The sequence below is a fragment of the Porites lutea genome, chromosome 4 (genome assembly GCF_958299795.1).
Source record: "Porites lutea chromosome 4, jaPorLute2.1, whole genome shotgun sequence".
Classification (NCBI taxonomy): domain Eukaryota; kingdom Metazoa; phylum Cnidaria; class Anthozoa; order Scleractinia; family Poritidae; genus Porites; species Porites lutea.
In genome coordinates, this window is record NC_133204.1 from 37,671,696 (window position 1) to 37,695,858 (window position 24,163).

Here is a 24,163-nt window from a genome sequence, read left to right on the forward strand (position 1 = left end):
TATTGGTGTGAATGACCAACAGGCTAGTTCAGATCTGCCCGTCCCCTCACTACATCACAGATGCCTAGTGGCAGCTGCATCAGTACTCTACAAGATGTACACAAGTAAATGTCTAGCTGATTTGAAGGCTTTGCTCTCTCAACCCTTTGTGTTTTGATGTTCAACTCGATCCTCGTTTGCAGTCTGTCAATGCCAAGTCATGCACTCTCTGTACCAGTCTCAAGAACCCACTCCACCTGATGGGTCTTTTATCCATACTGCAGTCAAACTTGGAATGAACTCCCAGACAATGTGGTTGGAGTAGTTACTTATTAAGGGTCCCAGTCATTTAAATGCTGTGTTAATCACCATCTTTTTTTGTCCTGATTTATGTAGCTGTTGATTCTGACCCAGAAGCTCAGTGAGCTGCTGTAAATCATTCATTGGCCCTTTTGGACCACTGTATATTGCATTTATCATTCCTTTTGTGGCTTTTTTTCACTTCTTCTTGTTATATAGAAAAAAATATATACATGTATATCTTAATTTAAAAGGCAATATGTTTAAACATGACTGTCTTAAAAATGGTAAGAGATTGGGAGGATATTGATTGTTTCAGAAGCCACAAGGATCTTACAGGTACCCCTAACGGAAAATTTTCCAGCTCCTAAGGGTAACCACTGACTAGGCTTCAGAGTTCTTTGAGCTGATTTATTCAAAGGTTCAGCCCAGCTAGACATGACATATCATGAGCATCTTTTATTTGGAGTTCAGATGATGATTAAATGATGATGACTGTTTTAAGCAGACTCTAGTGACTAAGGGTTCTCTAGGTGTCTCCTTTCAAGTGAAAAGTACAGGTTTCACTGTAACCTAAACTGTGCCCAAAAAGAATGACAAAAGATTTCATTTAATAGGGGAAATGAATGAATGTCAAGAGTCTTTCTGGTATAATTCATTGCTACTCTGAAGATAATGACCACACAGGTTGTCTAAATGTCAGTCACTGTCAGCAACAGACCTGTATAGAACCTGGTTGACCGTACAGTGTATTAATTTTGACCTAACCTATATAAAATGGTTGAATGAACGAATTAAGTTTGAATATGCAAAATAATTTACATGAAATGAGAGTGTACTGATACAGTTCTTTAAAGTTAAGATTGACTATACAGTAGAACCTGCCACTCTACCGATACCCACTTAATACAAACATCCATGTAGAACAGACGGTTTTATTTGTCCCAGACAAAAACTTGTATAATTATTTCCTCTAAAACTACACCCCCTAAATACAAACATCCATTAACTAGAACAACGGAGCTTTTCTGTGTCATGAATCTCAACTCTCAAATATTGTTAACCCCGCCTTATTGAGACTGCTTGTGCAATGTTTATTTTCCTTGTCACAATTGTGCTAATTGGGAAGTAGACATTTAGGATAGGATATTATTACTTATAAAAGCAATTGGAAAGTAGTCTGTTTTTATAAGGCTGTTAAATTGTATTTCCTCTTGTGTTTGAAGGCGACTGTACTGTAATTTTTATAATGTGCCCTGTCTCTTACGACACAAGTTTCACTGCCTTGGCTTTTTGTTGCCTTCGTTTTCATGTCAATATAATATGTGTCTGGTGTGTTTTATCTGAGAGCCCGATCAATTGGACACCGAGATAATATGGACACCACAGCATGTCCTATTGGTGTCTCTGTATTAACTGCATGGATTCCACTTTACCCTCTGGCATGTATCTGGTCCTCTATATTTAAGGATCTCTTGTTATATTTAATTAACCATTGATGAACTTATTTTGCATCTGCATGTCTGTACATGCTGAATTCCATCTGAATGGAGGTTTAACGGGATATTTTGTTGTTAATGAAGGGTAATTAATTCAAATCTCTAATAGTTGATCAGACTTACAAAATGAATAATTTAGTCACATTGCCCACATAATACAATTTGTATACCGCTGAACCTCCCATCCAACATTTTGCATAACAATGGTCTTCAATTAATAATACCCAGTTGGAAACAATCATTGTTACATGTACAGTGTATGCAAAATTTTGGGGAAGGGTGGTAAACAAGGTGTATTATGGGCAAAGTGAAAATGGTGAAATGCTTTTTTTCTGTCAATATAATGGTATTTTTTACTCTAACACCTAGGTTTTAGTAGTATACTTGAACAGCGGTAAGTTACACTTTTAGAAGTTTTATTGAACTGATACAGAAAGTCAAAAAGATTACTTCTTTGCACTGAGATATGATGCATTTGATGCTTTCCACTGTACAGTGTATTTTGATTTTTCACAGGTTCATTTGCTGTATTGTAATGACTTAAAATGGAATCTGCATTGGAAAGACAATGAAGAAAATCAGAAGAGAGGACAGTAACAAGTTAGTTAAGTTAATTTAATTCTTACGATGGATTTTCTGTTACTTGCAGGTAGCTTTTTCATCTCTTTATATCTGCAGTGTTTGTTTACTAAACACAATACTAACTGGATGCCATCTCTACTTGCTTTAAAAAGCTCATGATTAATGTTTTTTTTTACAAAGTGTAGGTCATTATACAATTCGCATCTACACTGTAGTTCAATACACCTGTCGCTATAATGGTTTACTTTTGTTTTACTTCAGTTCAAACTCAATACTGATTATCATCATAGTGGTGCCCGAAAATAAATTTAAACCAAAGGTAAAATACTGATCCATAACAGTCATTTTCTTTATGACTGGAACTACACGTATACATTGTAAGTGTGTGCAGCTGAAACCTGTATATCAAACAGTATATCTTGCGGACTTTAACAGGTGCTTCTTCAAAAGCAAGGCTGAAAACAGAGAATTCTAAAAATGGTTCGGTCTAGAAACAATCTTTTACTGATTTTACCTGCAGGAAAAAGAATACATTTAACTCACGTATATCTCGCGGACTTTAACAGGTGCTTCTTTAAAGCAAGGCTGAAAACAGGGAATTGTAAAAATGGTTCGGTCTAGAAACAATCTTTTAGTGATTTTACCTGCAGGAAAAAGAATACATTTAACTTACGTATATCTTGCGGACTTTCACAGGTGCTTCTTGAAAGCAAGGCAGAAAAAAGGGAATTGTAAAAATGGTTCGGTCTAGAAACAATCTTTTACTGATTTTACCTGCAGGAAAAAGAATACATTTAACTTACGTATATCTTGCGGACTTTAACAGGTGCTTCTTGAAAGCAAGGCTGAAAAAAGGGAATTCTGAAAATGGTTCGGTCTAGAAACAATCTTTTACTGATTTTACCTGCAGGAAAAAGAATACATTTAACTTACAGGCCTTGCAGATCTTTCGCAGCGATGTGAATCACTCATCAAGTGAGTCGGACTAGTTTAAATTGTTCCGCGCACTAGTTTGAATGTTTTGAACCCGTTTTGAATGTTTTCTTTGTGTCTTCTTTTCTAATTTTTAAATAAGAAAATATATATTTTCTGGGGAATGAGCCACTTGTTATAAAGAGAATCGCGAGCGACTTGCTTCACATTTCTCGAGAGATAGCAAGATTGCCAAAGGAAGCAGGGGAATCTAGTTTCTATTATAGGCAGTAAACTATTTCCTAACACTTTGATTGCCGTATATATTTGGTCTCCCACCGCTGAGTAATCCTGTCGATCCTGCCTGTCATTGAACTTTCCTACAGCGCTATTATTTTGAAACACAAAAACAGCTGAATAAAGCGCCCATGAGCTCACAGTCAACTTAGTGTTGCTTAGAGTAAGCTACGGTTTCCGAAGTGATTTCGTTGGCCTTCGGGCGCTTTCTTCAGTGGCCGTTGCGTTCCAAAACAATGAGGCACAAGCGAGTTTGCAAAAATTTCGATAGAAAGGATTGTTTAGCCGCGTATCGTCACAAATGACTTCACACGAACTGTACACAAGACAAAGCAATACAATACAATAAAATACAATGCAATAGTTTTTTTTTTAAAGTGGACCACACACTAAATTAGCTCTGTGGATTCGTTTAATAACTTTGCCAGCTAATTTGCAGATATGCCACGGATGATTTGTGGGAGAAGAAACAGATAACGGCAATCAGAGGGGTACGGTTTTTTTAAACAATCAACTGCACTCTGTTGGTTTAATGTCAGGTGTACACTAAAAAGGCTTGTAAATGACGAGCCGAATGCGAGTAATTTACAAGCTTTTCGGAGCGGATATGAAGAGGCATGTTACTTCACTTGCTGAAGAGAGGACTTGGGCTTCCGCTTTAACATAGTTAAGGAGACAATAGACCTTTTTACAAATACGGCGGATGGATGGCCAGGGGGCATGAGCACATTTCGTTTGTATTTTCGGGCGCTTTCCGGGACATTTTTTCTTAAAGTTTTCTTAGAATAAGATTGTAATAAGAAAAAAGATCCTTGTGCCCTGTTGGGATGTAATAATGATCGCCTTTTTCTCGTTTAGTATTAGAAATATGGTCTTTCACTGTATATTTCTCGGGAAAAAGGCGATCATTATTACATCCAAACACGGCGCAAGGATCTTTTTTCCCATTACAATCTTATTCTAAGAAAACTTTACGAAAAAATGTCCCGAAAAGCGCTCGAATATTCAAACGAAATGTGCTCATGCCCCCTGGGCATCCTATAATACTCCTTAAATCAAATTAATTCAATATGGCCGCCTTATCGGTAAAAAGATCTGTTAGGAGTTTTTTTGTAGAATACGTGTGGGTTTGATTCCCTGAGCATATTTTGAAGACAAATGGATTAGAGATAAGACGCAGTAATTTCGCACAGTGCGTTTAAAATTCGATATTTTATTGTCACAATTGTTTCTAAACTTCATCGAAGTGTTTATTCATAGAAAATGTGTTTTGATTGTTTTTCATAAACCGAACTTTTAAGTTAGTATTTGGAGCTTCGAAGAACTCAATAGTACGACTTATTTCCCTTTTTAGCTCCACTTAGAACGTTTACCGGTTGATAAGGTTAAGTAACTTTATAGGTTTAAATAAAATCTCCCTTGAGATGTGTGATCTTTGACTTAAACAAGTCAAAAAGCCAAATTGCACTAGACCGTATTGTGAGCCGCGAATACATACCGGTAAAGCAAGCTACGGCTACTAATTATTTGGGTGCGTCCGATTGGATGGATTTCGGTTTTGCGATAAAATGCAAAATCCATTAACGAATTCCAAAAAAACATTCCTCCTCAAGGTGGATTTTAATTAAGAAATCCTTTTTACAGATTTCATGGATTTCCTTCTTCACCATTTTATTGGGAAATTGCAGAAAACGTTTTGCAAAAATGTTCTCTTAAACAGTGGTCTTTTTCTGCTAACTACGTGTATTCCTGCGTTTGCTGTAGCGCTTTTCTTGTGCGCAGTTTTTCAAATCCTTTTTCCGATTTCCCCCCTAACGGCGTGAAAATCTGTTTTGGGATTTCGTGTTTTATTGCAACTCCGAAATCCGGATTTCAAAATTTTCCAATCGAACGCACCCTATGAGTTTGTTAATACACTGTGTCCGCCAAAAAAGTGACACGGGAATGTATTAAGACTATACATAAGCTTGGTACGTATAACAATCGATTAATCGTGCAAAACGGCTTTAAGCTACGCCTATTTCTGTAACAGTTAAATCAAATGTTTTTGTTCAAATTAACATGAGTTTTGCTTTCTTTGAAAGAATACGCACATTCTTGGAATCTCAAGCGATGTCATATTTCTCCAGACATGGAAAGTGTTGTTTATCTGCATGCGTCAGTTGTCAACGTTTACTTACTTTCGCTGCCCTGTTAGCGTTTTATAATCATGTTTTCAATTTATTACATAAAAGTGTCAGCAGTGTGAAAGCGAGCTTAATGCTACGCTTGTAGTTAATCAAACTACTGTGATGCACAAAGGAGATGCCGTGTGGGTCTTTGAATCAACTGGAAGCACTCAAAAGTATCTACATGAAGTTCCACGTCTTCATCAGTTCCAAAATCAGGCCCACTCCTTTAGTTCCCTTACTCTCCTGGGTAACGCTTGGTGTACAAAACTACATCGGGTCCTACAAAAATATAATGGAATATTGAAACATGCTGACATGTAATGTTTGTTGTCTACACTGTCTAGTGTATCTTCACAGCTTTACCATGTGGTTGGTCAATTTCAAGTTCGCGATTTCGTTGGTTATTATTATTATTATTATTGTTGTTGTTGTCATTATAATTATTGTTATTATTATTATTATTGAACTTAAAAACGATGTTGGCTCTGGATGACAACATGTTGTTTCCTTACATCTCCTCTCTATATCTCCATTACCGTCTCCTACGTATCCTTTCCGACCCCAACAATGCTTATTTCTGGATCAGTTCAACAGAAGTGACCACATCAGTGACCCTCAGGTTGTCTTTCAACCTAACTAGTGGTAATGATTCTTATACTCCCACTACGTACCACCAGAATCACTTTTGCCCTTACTGATACTTTGAACTTCTCTCGTAAGATCTTGATACTTTTGTACTTCTCGTGCTTGTTCTCTCACACCTTCATCCTCCGGAATCGCCACAACTATAATTTGACAGCTTCTACCTTCCATGCCAGTAGTCTCTAAATCCGCTCTCCCAGCCCCAACCTCATTATATAAGGTACATGTATCCATTGAAAGGTAGAGTAAAGAGATGGAAAAATCACAAAATCAAGGGCAAACACTTAATGACCACAATTCTTCGAAAACACTGTCCGGTGATTTATTTACAGAGGAAAAGTTGAGCCAATGAAAATTCTCAAGAAACTGTGTTTTCGGCCCGCAAACTGAGGGAAGCGGTTAACAAGTCTAGTTACAATGTTAAAAATGTTCCCCTTAGTTGAATCCATCAATTAACACAATATACTTCTGTGTTTATGCCCTGCCTTAAATTAACTCTTATTTAGAACTTTAAACTGATCATTTCGTTATACTATACCTTTATCCTCTTTAGCCAACGTTATTTTATCAAATTTACGTTTATATTGCTTAATACCCGGTCAGTGTCTTTTCCTTAGCAGCTTTTGAAAAACGTCTTTCATACCTCAAGAATCGTTTTCTCCTTCAGCCTAACCATGAGTTGCTGGGCCAGTAGCCTTCTTGGATGATTTTTTTACGTCAGGAACATTTGATCTTGACGTCTCAACGTTAACATGCACTGATGGTTTGTCGTCTTCTGACTCGGAAAGTAAGCTATCTGGGCTTTGAAGCGGTGGAGGTGGCGCCACGTTAGGCAACGGAACGGGCAAAAACGGTGGGACTATTGGGCCTATCTGAGGAGGAGCTGGAAGGTTATGTACTGTATCTTCCATTGCAGGTGTCGGAAGTGGCATTGGTGTTGCAAGTGGAACTATTGGAAGCACTTGTGGAGCAAGAAGGATTGGGCGTTGTTGTAGGGGTGGTGCTGCAGCCGCCAAAGGCCAGTTGGGTATTATGGCTTGGTTGAGAGTAGGTAGAGGTATAATTGCCGGCCCAGTGGAAGATAAGTCGTTTAATGGCAACTGACTGTTATCTTCTCGTGTAGTACCGTCAATTCGGGGACCAGCTATGCCACTTGGGGGAAATATAGGATTTTTTCCCGTCAGCGCTGGTTCTTGTACGAATGGAGAAATCGCCTCTGCCCCATTGTCTTGAAGAATTGTCGGTGCACGAACATCAGGAGAAAACAAACCATCCAAAGGGTTTCCTGCCCCTTTGAGTGGTAAGGCTCCAACACCAGTGGGATTATCAAGCCGTATTCCTCCCAGCTTTGGTCTCTTTCTATCTTCATTTCCACCAGCGAGAAGGTTTGCGAGTGGATCTGAGAAGACTTCAACTGGCTTATTTGGATTATTACCTAATCCAAAAACATTTCCAATTCTTGGTTTCTTTAAAGGTGCTGTCATGAATTTTGGACCTCTTCGTCTCTCAATTACACCGCCACCACCAAGTACATCAAACTGTCGTTTAAATTTTGTATTCTCAAGTACCATTCTTTTTGAAATCAACCGGTTGGGCACTTGTGACTTGGCTGTTTGAACGTTTATGCTTACATGTGGTCGTTGAAGTGAACTAAGAGAACCTAAAGTTGGTTCATCTTGAATGGGTGAGATAGGACCTTCCTGATTATTCCCTAGCTGTTCTTTTTCGTTTTGGTATTGTTGAAGGTCCTGTTGATCACTTGTTTCTAAAACAGTAGGTTGAGGAACTCCTCCAATTTGCGGTAGTGGTGCCTGGACTCCGCCTGAAAACATCTGAACAGGCTGCATTGGGGTATTCTGCAGTTGTTGGTCAGTTCCTGTTACGTCTTGTATAGCTTGAGTGGGTAGAATCTGTTGTTCCTGTTGACCCCCTAGATAATTGTAAAGCTGTCGTTTCCATACCCGTCTGTCCTTTTTCTCAGCCCGAAATCCTTTTTTGGGTTTGTTGTGATTTTCCAGTGATTCGAGAACTGTTGATCTTCTTTGTTGCCCATCTGCTATTGCTTGTCCCAAAGAACTAAGAAGAGGAATGGTGCTTAAAAGCTGACGTCTTGCTTTCCTTCCTGTTCTTTTTTCATCTGAATTATATTTAGATATTGAAGATTTTGAAGATGTTTCAACGTTAATGCTCACTTTTGGTCGGGTACTTGACTCCGCGGACTGTGTATCTGGTAACATGATCGGTTGAAACTGCTGAACTTGCTGCTGCTGCAATAGTGGAGCATAGGCTTGTGGTAGTGAACCCTGTTGCTGTTGTTGTAACAACTCTTGTTGTAGTGTACTTGCTACAGTTTGTTGTTCGTTTCCATTTGATTGGTAAAACTCTCTTTTATCTCCTTTTTCTCCGTTTGTACTTCTCGCCACCTTTCTACTCCTTGGCCTAATTTCTCCTTTGCCTCGTTTTGAAGCTTCAACATGAACAGAAACATGTGGACGCTGATCAAGGTTATCGATTGAAACACCACGAGATATTTGTTGTTCTGAGGATGAATCCTCCACCCGTTGTGAAGCCAAGATATTGGACTGGACAGCTATGGGCGACGTCTCGTCTGCTTTTGATTGTTCCTGTACCTCTATAGGGGTCTGCGTATCGTCCTGTTGTGCTGCTTCTTCTGACTGAAATGCTTCTTGTCTGGGTGTAAGAGGTTCCTGACTTTGATCAAAAGGTTCTTCTACATCTGGCTGCAAACCTAGTACTTGGCGTTTATAAATATTTTCGCCTACTCCATCGGATCGCTTTGATGTCTCAACATTGATAGAAACATGTGGACTGTGAAGAGAGCTTGGCAGATATCCCAATGGCTGACTTTGACTCGGTAGCGTCAAAGGTTGTTGGATCAGTCCGTCATGTGGTAGCTCTGATAAGCCATATATTTGACGTTTTTCTTTGTTTAGTTTTGGTTCATGGCCTTTTTGTTTTAACAAAGTGTTACTCTTTTTTAGTACTTCTACGTTTACTGAGACCCGACGCTGCTGTTCTGTGGAGGGTGTCTGTGAAAAAAGAGGATTCTTTACCGGTATCTGGATGCTGTTGGGAAGCTGCTCCATTCCGTAAACTTGTCTTCTTTTTATTTTTGATTCGCCCTTAGTGGGTGTCTTGTGCCTTAAATCATTTGAAGGTTTTTCCTTTAAAGACACGAACTTCCTTTTGTTCACTTCAACGTTTACTGAAACTCTTGGCCTTGGATAAACCCTTGGCTGCTTGGCTATGGCATATTGTTGTATTGTTAAGGGTGATAACGCTGGCTCCACATAAAATTGCCGTTTCTTGGCATTTTCCTTTGTAGCTGTTTTATTGTTTTTAGTCGTCTTTGGAATACGATGCTTTCTCTGTCGTTGAAGTTCCTCTAACAACATCCCATTAGCCTTTATTCTATGATTTACTGGCAAGGTGTTAAAAGCCGGCATTAAAACGCCATTCTGCTTAAATGTTTGAGGTAACACTTGCATTGCAGGAAATCGTGTTAAAAGTGAGATGCTCTGGCGCTTTGTTGGGCCTTTCTCTATTCCTGCTTTTCTGCTACTCTGTACACTGATTGAAACCCTCGGACCTCTGCTACGTTCTGCTCGTTTATAGAGCGAATAAGAACTAGGCATTCCGTTGGCAGAAATATATCCCTGTGGGGAGACTACAAACTGCCGTTTAGCGTGGGAGGTCGTACTCTTTTTTGCCTTTTTCACCGGGACTGTTGATTTTGCAGCTACGTTAACATTAATAGACGTATGCTTAGGCTGTTCGTTTTGCAGATCCGAAACCTGTTGCACGTATGGGTGTTCAGCAAGAGGAATATTAGGGACTGCTGGTAATGTACCAGGGATTATTCCTAAGGACGGAGCCATATATGGTGGTGCTTGGACAGCTGTTTGTATCGGTACCTGCGGTGGTATTTGCATTGGAGCCAAGGGTGTTCTGTAAGCTAGCTGTTGCGCTTGTAAGGGTAATGTCGTAGGTTGATTAGGGAAAGGCAATGTCTGTTGAACTGAATAAGGCCGCTGTTCTTGGATTTGGTCATTTGGTTTTTCGTATGACTGTTGTTGTGGGAGCCCCTGCATTTGGTCGTTTTCGTTAGAAGTAGTGTATTCTTCATTCGGAGTGGCTTCGTTTGTAGTTAAAACTTGATTTTCTGGTTGGTTTATATAATTTCCTTCACCTTGAGAGGCGTCTTGTTCAATAGCTCCATTCCCCATTAGTTCGTCTCTTTTTTCTCCATTTCTTTCCTCTTTCGCCTGTAAGTTATGTCCTTTGCGAAATCTTTTCTCCCTGTTTGTTTCAGGTATTTTGTTTCTCTTTGAAGTTGCTTCGTTGATTCTTACCCGTGAAGAATACGGGTGAATGCCGTAATTTGAAGCTGCAGGTAAGACATGGTGATTTTCGGTCAGAGTTGAACCGGGTAAGATGTTAAACAACTGCCGTTTAGAGATACGTGAATGAACTTCTCGAATGTTCTCCTTGGCTTTTGGTATGTTTGACTTTGATGTGTGTACCTCCACGTGAACTTTAGGTTTACGATGGCGGCGATAGAGTGGATATCCAAGGAAGCTATTATAAAGTGCAGTTAAGTATGATGCCAGTGGGTTATATCCTGGGGACTCATTGTCGTCATCTGAAAATGCGTTATAAGGAGCGTGTGGAATCGGTGAAGGACGGAGAAGCGGTAATGCGTCAGAAAATGTGCTCTCCTCTTCAGATTCCTCTGGATAAAATGCTCGTGGTACAAGGGGGTATGGGAAACTTGAAGGAGCTGGAATCGGTAAGTAAGAGGGGTAGTTGTTCATCATTCCTGCCGCTAAGCCAAAGGGGATTCTTGGAGATAATGGCGGAATAACTGCTAAGAACTGTCTTTTTGTCTTTTTCTCGTCTGATCGTTTCTGGATGTCATGTCCAATGTCTGGAATTACCGACCTGGCTGACTGCACATTGATGTTTACGTGAGGGCGATGCTGTAGCCCAGCGATTCCCAGATAATCGTATGGACCTGCAATAGGGTGGTACGTAGAGTGGATGGGTCTCAAAAGGTTGTAAATGGATTCAGGGGCAACTGAATGGATGGCACCTCCCAATTCTCCAAAGCTTGGCGTCTGAATTAAAACGTGTGGTACTCGCGAAGGTGCCTGCTGCTGGTAAAAAGGAAACAGCTGTCGCTTTTTTCGTGATTTTATTGGTATAGATGATTTTGTAGTTTCAACATGAACTCGTACGTCCGGTGAATCATATTTGGGAGCTGCCTGCACCTGGAATGGTAATCGTCCCATTAAAGGTCGCTCAAGTCCTTGCAGAGCTGACAAATAAGACGGAAGATCAGCCATATGCTCTTGTTCAATACCATTTGATTGCCCTAAACCTTCAGAGGCCGCAAAAGCTTGGTTTTGGAGAGCAGCCAACTGTAATGAGCTGTATGCTGACGGTAAAGAAGGATGATAGTCATTTTCCGTAGGTTCTGGTAGGATAAGTTGTCTCTTCGCAATGTCGTTTTCACGTTTTGAGATCTCTCCCGGTATGGTTGATAACTTTTCATCCTGCTCTACTGCATGTTGTGGTTCTTGAACGTTGTTTATTGGGGAGAAAGATTCAAATAGTGAATGAGAGCCTATGAGCTGTCTTTTAGTTATTTTGGGGTGCCTTATAGTGGATCTCAAAGTTTTTTTTTGCGTCTGGTCAGTTATAGTCGTTCCGGTATTTTCTTTGTTGGTTGTCGGTATTTTCGAGATTGTTGATTTTGTCATTTGGGCTGTCAGTGGACCCTTCTCGTTGTGTTCTATTCGTGATCGATGAAGATTATGGAAATGTTCAAATCCTAATTCATCTCCATGTAAAACGTGGCTTGGAATTCCCACATAACTCATGCTATGTGAAATAGAAGAGCCTTGTGGGTAGAATCTGGCGGCAGGGCGGACAACAAATGAATCATGTGAGTGTAAAATAGGTTGATTCACTGTCGGTGGTGGCTGATGAAATACTACAGGGGGTTGGTGGTAAACAACAGCCGGCCGATGGACAACTACTGGAGGCTGGTGATAAATTATTGGTGGACGATGAAGTACTATCGGCGCTCTGTGAACCACGATGTCTGGTCGATGGTAAATTTCGGGTGGCGGATGGTAAATTATAGGAGGACGACTTACAACAATGTCGTTCTTTCTAGAGGCTTTTTCAGTCTTTTCCTTTTGTGGATGAAAGATCTTTCCTTTAGTACTTCGTCTCTGTTCTTTGTTTATCTTGTCTGTTCCCTGATACTTTGCGTTGTCCATTTTTGGCGTTGATTTGTACTTAAGAACATGCGATTTCCCAAAGGCATGGCTATATCCACTGCTCAACCCTCCAGGAAAATAATCCGGTGCACCTATATAACTTCCCGAATGGTAAACGTTACTCGTGTATGGAACAAAAGAAGGATGGGCAATGTGGTGTTCATGTGAGTGAAACGTTGGCTGGCTTACCATCGGCGCTGGTTGGTGAAATACCACTGGAGGTTGTCGATAGATTATTGGTGGACGATGAACCACAACTGAGGGTTGATGGTATACCACTGAAGGCTGGTGAATAACAACATCAGGCCGGTGCATGATTATATCAGGCTTATGGTAGATTTCAGGAGGCGGATGATACACTAGAGAAGGTCGGTTTAATATTACAAGGTTCTTCTTACCTCCCTTATCCGATTTGTGCTCCTTTTTGTGAAGCTTGTTTTTCCCGGAGGGGATATTTGTCTGAACATTTGATAAATGCACAGAGCGTCGATGTCGCTTTTCTTGTTTGTGAGAATGGCGATGAGGTTTCATGTTAACATTTTCCTTCTTCTGATAATCTCTAGTCCTTTTTGACTCTTTCGCTTGTCTTTCGTGCTTCATAACTTTTGACTTGGTAAAGGCTGAACGATAATTACCACTCACGCCATTCACCCGAGCAGAGGGTGCAACATAACTAGACCCATAACTTGAAGATCTTAGAAATGGACCACTGAGCTCGTTTAATCTTCTTGGTTCAGCGATCGGCGCCAAAGAAGAACCGTATCCATAACCATACCCCCAGCTGCCAGGGAAGTAGTTTGGCGCGCCAAAGTAGGTTTGTGCGTGGTTAATATGAGACATATAGGGCACAAAATACGGATGGCCCCGATAAACGTCATGTGAAGTGTACATCTGTTGGCGTACCATTGGGGGTGGTTGATGGAATACTACTGGTGGTGGATGATATATTATTGGAGGGCGGTGGACTACCACTGATGGTTGATGATACACTATCGATGGCTGGTGAATAACAACATCTGGCCGATGTACAATAATAGCGGGTCTGTCATAGATTTCTGGAGGAGGATGATAAATCATCGACGGGCGCTGAATGAGAACCATGTTCTTTTTGTGTCCTTTGCCATGTCTTTTTTTGTGTTCTTTTTCTGGATGGAACTGGGCCACCTTTTTCATCTCTTTATCGCTTCCATCTTTTCCATGTTTGTCTTTCGGCTTTGCGTGTGGCTTACCTCCACGCAAATCAAGATCTGCGTTCGCTCTTCTACTTCTGCTCTGCACAGCCGTGTCTACGTGTTTGTTAGACGACACAGTTTTATTAGCAGATTCCAACTTGAGTTCTTGTGTACCTTGTTCTACTTTGGATTTTCCAAACGCATGTCCGAAGTAGAAATGCCCAAACCCATGGCCTGGTCCCCAATGACTCGGGAAAAAGTGTGGTGCCCCTACATACGAACCCCCGTGTGTTACGTGGGACAAGTATGGAACAAAGTGTGGATGAGCAACGTATGTGTCATGCGCATGAAGTATGGGCTGATGTACCATTGGAGATGGCTGATGAAACACAACCGGCGGTTGACGGTATATCACAGGGGGTCTGTGCACCACAACGGATGGCTGATGAAACACTACCGAGGGTCTATGAATTACAATATCCGGCCTGTGTAAAATAATATCGGGCTTATGGTATATTTCTGGAGGTGGGTGGTAAATAAGTGGTGGGCGATGCATTACCACCAAATTCTTTTTGTGTCCTTTCATCGAAACTTTGTCATTACTTCTATGCTTTTCAGTAGCTGAAGAGTTTTTATCAATTGGTAAACTCCTTTTATCCCCATCACTAAACTTTTCATTCTTTGAAGCACTGCTGACACTTTTTCTGAGATGTTTTGGCTTGCCTTCTACTTTTGGTTTACCAAAAATGTGACTTTTGCCAAACCCATGTTGTCCATAGCCCCACATTCCTGGATAGAAGTGCGGGGCACCAACGTAGCTTCCTGTATGTTGAACGTGCGATGTAAATGGAACGAAATGAGGGTGTGCTACGTACGTGTCATGTGCATGAAGAATTGGTTGGTGGACCATCGGCGATGGCTGGTGAAAAATCACAGGGGGCTGCCGATAAATAACTGGTGGCCTGTGAACCACCACTGAAGGCTGATGGAAAACTACAGAGGGTCTGTGAATAACGATGTCGGGTCTGTGTACGATAACATCTGGTTTATCGTAAATTTCCGGCGGTGGATGATAAATTAGGGCAGGTCGATGCATAACAACAACGTTCTTTTTCTTTCCGCGTGTCCCCTTTCCAGTTTGATTTTTTAATGTGATCTCCTCCTCTATTTCCTTTGTTTCTTTCTCAAGAGTTCTCCGACTTCCGTCTGCGTTTTCTTTGTGTTTCGGTCTATCATGCATTTGCTTGATGTCCGTCTTTTCCTCTTCCTCTTGGTCTTCATCTGATCGTTTCACTTTATCTTTATTTGCTGACTTGTGCTGCTTCGAGGAGGTATCTTTTGTTGCAGGTACCTTTGACTTTCCATACGCTAATCCATATGGATGTGGTTGACTCCACCCATAGTTCCAGCCTCCTGGGTAGTAGTGAGGGCTGCCAACGTATGTGGATGTGTGTTGTATGTAAGAAGAATGTGGTACCGGAACAGTATGGGCAACATAAGTATCATGTGTGTGCATTATACGTTGATTTACCAAAGGAGGGGGCTGATGAAATATTACCGTAGGGGGACGATAGACGATGGCAGGTCTGTGGACAACAACTGATGGTTGATGATAAACAATGGAAGGGCGATGTATAATGATATCCGGTCTATGAACGATAACGTCCGGTCTGTCGTATATCTCAGGTGGGGGGTGGTATATCATTGCTGGTCTGTTGATAATAACCTTGTTCTTTTTGTGACCAGGAGAAGTGTGCGATGAGCTTGAAGCATTAGTTATGTTAGCTGCCTTGTTGTGATCCGCATCCACTGTGGACGCTCTCTTTGATTTTCCTTTAGGTTTGAATTTGCTTGCATGACTCCTGCTCGTAGTCTTGTCGCTGGACTTTTCAACCTTTGATTTGCCAAAAGCGTTCCCCACATATCCACCAATAAAAGGCTGATTAAAAAAATGTGGTGCTCCAACGTACGTTCCTGAATGCTCTACATGTGAGGTGTAAGGCACAGGAACGTGATGAGCCAGGTAAGTATCGTGTGTGTGTAAAACTGGTTGGTGAACCATTGGAGGGGGCTGATGGAAAACAACCGGGGGCTGGCGATAAATTATCGGAGGCCTGTGGACAACAACTGAAGGCTGATGATAAACGATCGATGGTCGATGTATAATGATGTCCGGGCGGTGCACTATAACATCTGGTCGATCGTAAATTTCCGGTGGAGGATGGTAAATCATTGGAGGTCTATGGACAAAGACAGTGTTCTTTTTCTGTCCTTTCTTAATGGTTGTCTTTTCTTTATCTTGGCTTGCTTCAGGTTTATGGACTCTGTGTTTTTTATCATAATCTTTCAATCCTGTGTGGCTATCGCCTTCTATTTTGGACTTTCCGAATGCATATCTCATAGGGTGAAAGAAATGTCCGTGGTGTACACGATAAATTTGTGCTGGCTGATGAAGTATTATAGGGGGTCTGTGTATAATAACTGGAGGTCTGTGTACGACAACAGGGGCCCTGTGTATGAGGATGGGCGGACGATGCACAACCATCGGAGGCTGGTGCATTACCACAGGTGGCTTGTCAAAGACGTCAGGTGGTGGATGGTACACAATCGGTGGCTGGTGAACTACTAGGTCGACATTTTGTTTCTTTGATCCCTTCTTAGCAGTCTTTTCGTTTTGTGGATTAGTGGAAGTATCTCGCTTTTCTTCAGCTTTTGCGTTGTTGTTACTTTTGGCACCCAAACCAGTTTCGCTTTTCGCGGCAGAGGAGTCTTTCCCAGCCGTCGTTCGCTCAATATCAGACTTTCCATATGCCTGGCCTGGGACAACAGGTCCGAAGTAGCTCGCACTGGGATGTACGTATGATGACGTTGGAACCATGACATGCTGGAGATGAGGTGAAATCAACTCATGTGAGCGAATTATTGGGGTGTGGACAATTGAAGGAGGGTTGTGAAAGACCACGGGTGGTTGATGGTAGACAATTGGAGGATGGTGAACTACTGTCGGGGGCTGCTGAAACATTAGTGCTGGTCTGTGATATACAAGGGGTGGTAGGTGCATCAATATATCTGGCCGACGATAAACTTGCGGTGGTGGACGATAAATTAGAGGAGGTCGATGGATAATTACTATGTGTTTACGATGTCCTAAATGCGCAAAGGAGCTGATAGGTCGAAAATGGTAATGACGCTTACTTCCACGATGGTGATGACCATGGTGATGGTGATGGTGATGGTGGTGGTGATGATGATGATGGAAGCTGCGCTTGTTTAGCTCAAGTGATCTTCGCCTGCGGCTTTCTTTATTCCTCGTTTTTGATTTAATTTTGTCGTTCTTTTTAGTTTTCGCACTCTTATGATTTTCAACCTCTGATCGTCCAAAGGCATTTCCATAGGAAGCTGGGGACGGTGTGTACCCGAAACCTCTAAAGCCAGGATAAGCAGAACCACTCTGATAACCGTATCCAGGTATTCTCGCAGTTGCCAGTGGATGTACACTCGACACGCTTGCTGGTAATCCCCATCCGTAACTGCCATGTCCCGGGTAGTATTGAGGTGCTCCTACGTGCCCTGGTAATCCCCATCCGTAGCTGTTATGCCCCGGGTAGTATTGGGGTGCTCCTACGTATGTTGCTGAGTGCGAAACGTGGCTCGCTTCTGGCTGATACACTGGATGTGCTACGTACGTATCGTGGGCATGATATACTGGCTGATTAACCATCGGAGGAGGTTGATGAAATACAACAGGTGGCTGTTGATATACCACCGGTGCCCTGTGGACAACTACAGATGGCTGGTGGTACACAACGGAGGGTCGGTGGATTATTATGTCAGGTCTGTGTACTATAACATCTGGCTGGTCATAGATCTCAGGGGGTGGGTGATAAATCAAAGGTGGTCGTGCAACGACTACTTTATTCTTTCTCTCACCTTTTCTCTGCTTGCTTTCCTGCTTGACAGGTGTTTTGCTCTTTCGTTGCTTTTCACTTTTGGTACTACTTTCCATGTCTGTGGAACGTTTTGCATGTTTGTTGTGCATCCCATGACTGACCTTTGAATACTTTTTGCTTTGTGGCTTGGAGACTTCAGCTCTTCGCGACCAACCCGTTGGGTTAAACGAAGGAAGCACATGACCCATATGACTATGAAGTATATTTCCAGGGTAGTTGCTTATTCCGCCATGAGGAACACCAACGTAATGGCCAGCGTCGTTTACAATAGAACCCATATGAGATGCAAACGCCATTGGATGTAGGACAAAGCTATCATGTGAATAGAGTAATGGCTGATTAACCGCTGGAGCAGGTTGGTGGAATACAATGGGTGGTTGATGGTAAACTACAGCTGGTCGGTGAACAACAACTGGCGGTTGATGATAAACAATTGGTGGTCTGTGGATGAGAATTGGTGCTCTGTGTACAACAATGTCTGGTCTGTGATACACCTCCGGTGGGGGATGGTAGATAATCGGAGGTCTGTTAACGACTACGTCCTTCTTCTTTTTGTGCCCATCTCTTCTCTTCTTGTGATGCTCGTCTTCCTTAGTATGTTTTGTTGACTTCTTGTCTGCAACAGAGCGTTTTGACGGGTTAGCACTTTGCCGATGGAGATCCTTGACATTAGCATCTTTAAGCAATCTGTCAGAGTGTGACGTTTTGTCATTGTCGTGCTCAATATGGTGACCGTCTAGTCGTGCAACAGTAGATTTCCCAAAACCGCAACCTGGGCAAGTCATATGAATCATGTGCATTGGGTAATGATGAATCAGATGGGAATGGTGAACTATCATTTGAGGTCCCCTGTGGATAATGATTGGCGGACGATGGAAGAGAATCGGGTGATGATGTATTATATATGGACGGCGATGAATGATTATAGATGGCCGGTGAAACACTAATGGCGGCCGATGAACTATAATTGGTGGCCTGTGAATGAGAACTGGCTGGCGATGAATTATGATTGGGGGTCGGTGAACGAGAATCGGCGGCCTGTGAAAGACGATGGGGTGGCGGTGAACTATTATGTCCGGTCTGTGAACAACTATGGAAGGTCGATGAATCATATGGCTCGGTGGATGATACAGTATTGGCGGTCTATGAATTATTAGTAGTGTCTTTTTGGTGCTATTGCTGTTTTTGTTTGCATTTTCGTCCGGTGTAGAGGATTTTTCAGTTTCGTCACTACTACGTTTAAACATAGGATATGGAAGCTCACCTTCAAACGCTGTCCATGGTTCTGCTACGGCTCTCTGAATCCTGGCACCAGCACCCATGTTAAGCAAAGAGACGCCTATAGATCGCTCAGGTCTGGTCGCATCATGAGAAGCTCCTTCCTGACTGTTAGAGTAATCTGGGTGGTAAACATGAGACAGAGAATTTATAAGACTTCTCTGTATTCTCGCTTCAGCTCCAAGAGGGCTCCTCTCAGTAGTGTCGTCCAACTGTTTTCTGGTCACAGATCCAAATATTGCTCTCCTTATTATCTTTTCTGCACCAAGTCTTTCCTTACCTTTCATTACGCCAAATGCATCTCTCGATATTCTATGTCTTAAGTTCTCCGGTTGCCCCTTTTCTTCCGTTGTTGTTTCCTTGTCTGCGTTTATTGTCTTGTTCTTATCTCCGTGATCCACACTTTTTATCTCGTTTCTGCGGGATCCTCTTACGGGAACGTGAGATTTACCGAATGTCCCAGTGCCTATACCGTGCATAAATATCTCTTCGTGAGGGACCCCTCTGTACGTAGCAACGTGGTGTACATGTGATGCATACGGGACTACTACAGGTTTTGTAACCCAAGTATCATGAGAATGAAGAACTGGCTGATGAACCATCGGTGGAGGCTGGTGGAAAACGATAGGTGGCTGATGATATACAATAGCTGGACGATGAACCACAACTGGTGGTTGATGGTACACAATCGGTGCGCGGTAGAGTACTATCGGGGCTCGGTGAACTACAATATCAGGTCGATGATAGACCTCCGGCGGTGGATGGTAGATAATTGGCGGCCGATGTATGACTACAGAGTTCTTTTTGTTTGCTTTTTCCGTTACCTCCTTTGCCTTATGGTAAATAATGTTGTTGTTTTTGTGAAGCTTCGTGCCCGTTTCTGTTTTATCCTTGCTTCTTGTTAGAATTTTATGTTTTGGTCTTGCGTGATGATTCTTTGTTACTTTTTTGCTCTTAACATTATTTCTCGTCTCACCTCCCTCTTCTTTGTAATCCTTCTGTTTAGGTACTTTGGATTTCCCATATGCCATGTAGTGAAGGACACCGCCATGTCCATGATAGTATGCATGCGGTATTTTATAGATGTGCCCAACATGATGCAGTCTCGACCCAAATAGTCTGACCGCTGGGCTGTGCACGTAAGTGTCATGTGACCGATAAACTGGTTGATGCACCACTGGCGGAGGCTGATGAAATATTAGCGGTGGCTGGTGATACACGATAGCTGGCCGATGTACAATTACAGGAGGCTGATGATAAACTATTGGAGCGCGATGGACAACAATAGGAGCTCGGTGAACTACAATATCTGGGCGGTGGTATATTTCAGGCGGTGGATGGTAAATAACTGGAGGACGTCTCACAATAACTGCATTTTTCTTCTTTCCCTTCTGATTGGTTGTCTTTGTTATTTTGAGATTTAATGTGCTGTTTTGCTTGGTTCCTTGGGTCATTGTTTTTCTCTTCTGGAAAGAATCTGTATCTGTTTTTGTTGAATTATTCTCGTCGGTAATTTTGTTTCGTTCATATGCATGTTGATCCTCGTGGTGCGTATGCTTTAAAATTCTTGATTTGTAAAAGCCGTGTGATCCCTCGAAATGATGAACGGTATAGGCATCAGGAACCCCAACGTACGTGTGATGATGCATTACGCGTGAAGAGAAAGGTATCACTACAGGCTTTGATATCCACGTATCGTGAGACTTTAATACTGGCTGATGGACCATTGGGGGAGGTTGATGGAATATTAATGGGGGCTGATGATACACTATAGCAGGACGATGAACAACCACTGGTGGTTGGTGATAGAATATTGGCGCACGGTGGATCATAATTGGTGGTCGATGAACAACTATAATAGGTCGGTGGTAAATCTCCGGGGGTGGATGATAAATTATTGGAGGCCTATGGACTAAAACAGTGTTCTTTTTCCCGGCTTTTTCGCTTGACTCATTTCTCGCCTTGTTGTTTTGCTCATTCAGGGAGGCTCTCTTAGAGGTGAGTTCCGCCGAACTAGTACTCTGTGAGGTCGTTGTGTTGCCTTCAGATGGCCTTTTTTCTATTTCAGATCTCTTGCCGATAGGTCCCCTTCCAAATAGTGGATTACCGTAATTTGTAATAACGTTAGGCACGCCCACATAATGTCCAAAGTCACGAACAACAGATCCATGATGTGTAGCAAAGAAGGTAGGGTGTACTGTGAAAGAGTCATGTGAATACAGCAACGGCTGGCTAACTGCCGGTGGTGGCTGATGAAAAACAATAGGCGGCTGATGGTACACAACGGCTGGGCGATGAACAATGACAGGTGGCTGATGATAGATGATGGGCGGCCTGTGAATTACGAGAGGAGGACGATGTACTACTATGTCTGGCCTATGGTAAATTTCTGGTGGTGGATGATAAATAATTGGTGGTCGATTGACAACGACATCTTTCTTTTTCTTGTTTTCTGTACCGTTCTTGGAGTCATCGGAGTTCCGTTTAACTTTTTGTTTCCAAATTCTATTAAGAGGTGTACTATACTGTGATCTAGTGTCCCTCTTACTTATGGGACAGTTATTCATGTCCGTGTAGCTAAGCTTTTGTCTGGCACCGTCGCTTGACGAAATAAAGGCATATGCATCTTCGGTATCTCTTTTGTTTAATGGACTTCTCTTCCATAGGGATGTAAAGTAAGCCATATAATCGCCAAGACTGTTACGTTTTGTTTTCTTCTTGTGGTTGTCTGAATGCTTAAGGCCCTTCGCCTGAGTACTACTTCTATGAGGCACATGTCCTTTTCTGAAAGAGCAGTGACCGCCATGACAATCGTCACCGTAAGCTCCAGAAAACACGTGATTTGGTATCCCGTAATAGGTCTTCTCATGCGAAACTGTCGAAGCTGTGTGGAACACAACAGGCTTTGTCACCCACGTGTCGTGAGAGTGCAAGATTGGCTGATGCACCATCGGTGGGGGTTGATGGAATACAATGGGTGGTTGATGATAAATGATTGCTGGCCGATGAACAACAACAGGAGGCTGATGGTAGATGATAGGTGGTCGGTGGAGCATTATGGGAGCACGGTGAACCACGATATCAGGGCGATGATAGATTTCAGGGGGTGGGTGGTAGATTATTGGTGGACGATGCATCACAATTTCGTTTTTTTTCTTCCCCTTTTCGTCTTTTGCGTGTTGGACAGGAAGAGACGATGCTGCGTGCTTATGATCCGTTTTTCCCTCAGCTTTTGATGATTCTTGGTCGGCCGGAAGGGATTTCGTACTTCGACGGAACTTGCGTTTTCCCGGCGACTTTGATGAAGCTGCCTTTATTCCGTGATAGCGTTTAAGCGTTTTTTCCCATTTTTTAAGGTTTACGCCTCCTTTTTTACCATGTTTAGTTGCTTTCCTCTTTTCAGGGTTTTCGTTTAAATTCTCCGTTTTTAATTCAAACGTTTTCTCGTGCGAATGTTCTGTCTTTGTCATGTTCTTACTTTTCGTTCCCGAGAGAATAGCAGTCTTTTTGAAGGCCCTTCGTGGTGCTTCTGACGGCCTATTTCTGGTTCGAAGTGCCCTGGAAATACCAGCTTGCTCTGCATTGGGCATTTCTTCTAACGCACCTTCTTGTAAGCCTCCAGTGGTACCCATTTGTCCTAACGGATTGAGGCCAATTGCGCCCATGCTATTCATTTCGTTCATTCCGTTCATCCCGTTAAAAGCATTGTTTATCTCATTCATTCCGTTTAAACTGTTTAGGCCCTCAATCCCGTTCATAGCAAAATTCGGTCCGTTCATTCCTTCAAGCAAGCCAGGAGGAGGATTTCCTTCCACGTTGATAGGTGGTGGCATCGGTGTTATTATATTCTGCCGCTGAGTAAAGGACTGGCCTAGTCCCAATGGTAACTGAGGCATTGTTCCTTCTTCTGGCGGTACTCCCATTTGAGGTGGAGCATTTATGCCACTTGATATTGGAATATTGTTGTAAAACTGCCGCCTATATGGCCGGTTCATATGCCTGAAACGCCGCTTGTGCCTTCGTCGCCGACGGTATCTTGAAACGTCATCCGGCTCCTCCAAACGAGATCTTTCGTACAAATCAGAATCGTGGAAATGGTGTCGATGCCTGTGTGGGTACCAGTAAGGCAGGCGACGACGATAGAAAGGTGCTTCGTCGTAAAAATTCTCATAGCCACGCCTCTCTAGGAAGGGTGGATATGGATTGAAGAAATGGCGACGATGGAAATGTCCGAACGATCTCCGCATACCAGGAAACCAATGGTGGTGGGGGTGGTAAGGAGGATAATGATAATGAGGGAAATAAGATCGCTCCTGTGATCCCGCCCCAGAATGCGAACCAGGGCGTGAAACCACCTGTAATGAAGCAGGTTTGGCTTTAACTTTGACTCCTGCAGAATTTGCGTTTATTTCAAGATCAGCAGATTTGTCGTCTACTTGAAAATGTCCAACTTCCGGCCCATTGGATGGTTTAGGCTCATTGTCTCGCTCTGCGTAGGTGTCAAGTTCAGGTGCTCTGCGAGTTTGAGTTGTTACTATTTCTGACCCGCTGTTTCCCAGTGCATCTCGCACCGGGCCTACCGGTGCGCTTTGAACTTGAGGTGCTGTGGCTGTTAGGCTGCTTTCCTGAGATGACATTCCAGGTTTAACGGATGGCCTGTTTTCTGAAGAAGCTATCGCGTTCTGACTGGCTGAGGTACTCGTTACCGGTGGTGGAGTTTTTATTGCTTTACTTTTACTTTCATTGGCGTCCTCTTGTTGCTTGTTGCTTGGTTTAGTTAAAGCCTGACCAGAACTAGCCTGATTCTTTTCCAGTTGTAGAGAAAGGCTTGACGAATTAGCATTGCTTTTGTCATTAGGGATATTTTCAAGCTTGTTGACTTTGCCTACATTGTTTGCAACACTTCGAACTTGCGCATTTTCATCTGCAGACGGCTTTTTTTCCCCAACACTTTGGCTATTTGTGTTTTGATCGGCCGCTTCTTTATTTTGACTGTCTTTACCAGCAACAACTTCTTCCTGCGATGACGAAGCACTGTTCCCATTTGTCGCTTCTTTTTTCTGTTTATCGATC

The 24,163-nt window shown here is 42.4% G+C and overlaps 1 protein-coding gene across 2 annotated transcripts; it reads right to left on the reverse strand.

Moving 5' to 3' along the window:
* Nucleotides 1–4,706: 4,706 nt before the first annotated feature.
* LOC140933483 (uncharacterized) lies at nt 4,707–23,858 on the reverse strand. 2 transcript variants are annotated; one of them, XM_073383055.1, is made up of 5 exons: nt 19,371–23,858; nt 19,077–19,211; nt 17,793–18,428; nt 7,026–11,981; nt 4,707–6,019 (listed from the first exon to the last, which is right to left on the reverse strand). In XM_073383055.1, exons 1-4 carry the CDS (start codon nt 23,725–23,727, stop codon nt 7,051–7,053), a joined length of 10,059 nt encoding a protein of 3,352 aa, XP_073239156.1. In that variant the 5' UTR covers nt 23,728–23,858; the 3' UTR covers nt 4,707–6,019; nt 7,026–7,050. The 2 variants fall into 2 exon arrangements, with proteins under 2 accessions (XP_073239156.1, XP_073239155.1); XM_073383054.1 differs by having other exon boundaries at nt 19,077–23,858.
* Nucleotides 23,859–24,163: the final 305 nt, after the last annotated feature.

What these genes read in the sequence shown, in the direction of transcription:
- LOC140933483 (XM_073383054.1), bottom strand. Translation starts at nt 23,727, where the DNA reads ATGTCATCTCAGGAAAGCAGCCTAACAGCCACAGCACCTCAAGTTCAA. An exon ending in ACCATGGACAGCGTTTGAAG is followed by an intron (nt 18,429 to 19,076) that starts GTGAGCTTCCAT and finishes GCTCTGTTGCAG; the next exon opens with ACAAGAAGTCAACAAAACAT. An exon ending in GGAAAGCAAGCAGAGAAAAG is followed by an intron (nt 11,982 to 17,792) that starts GTGAGAGAAAGA and finishes ACAACGTTCAAG; the next exon opens with AACCACAACATGCAGTAGAG.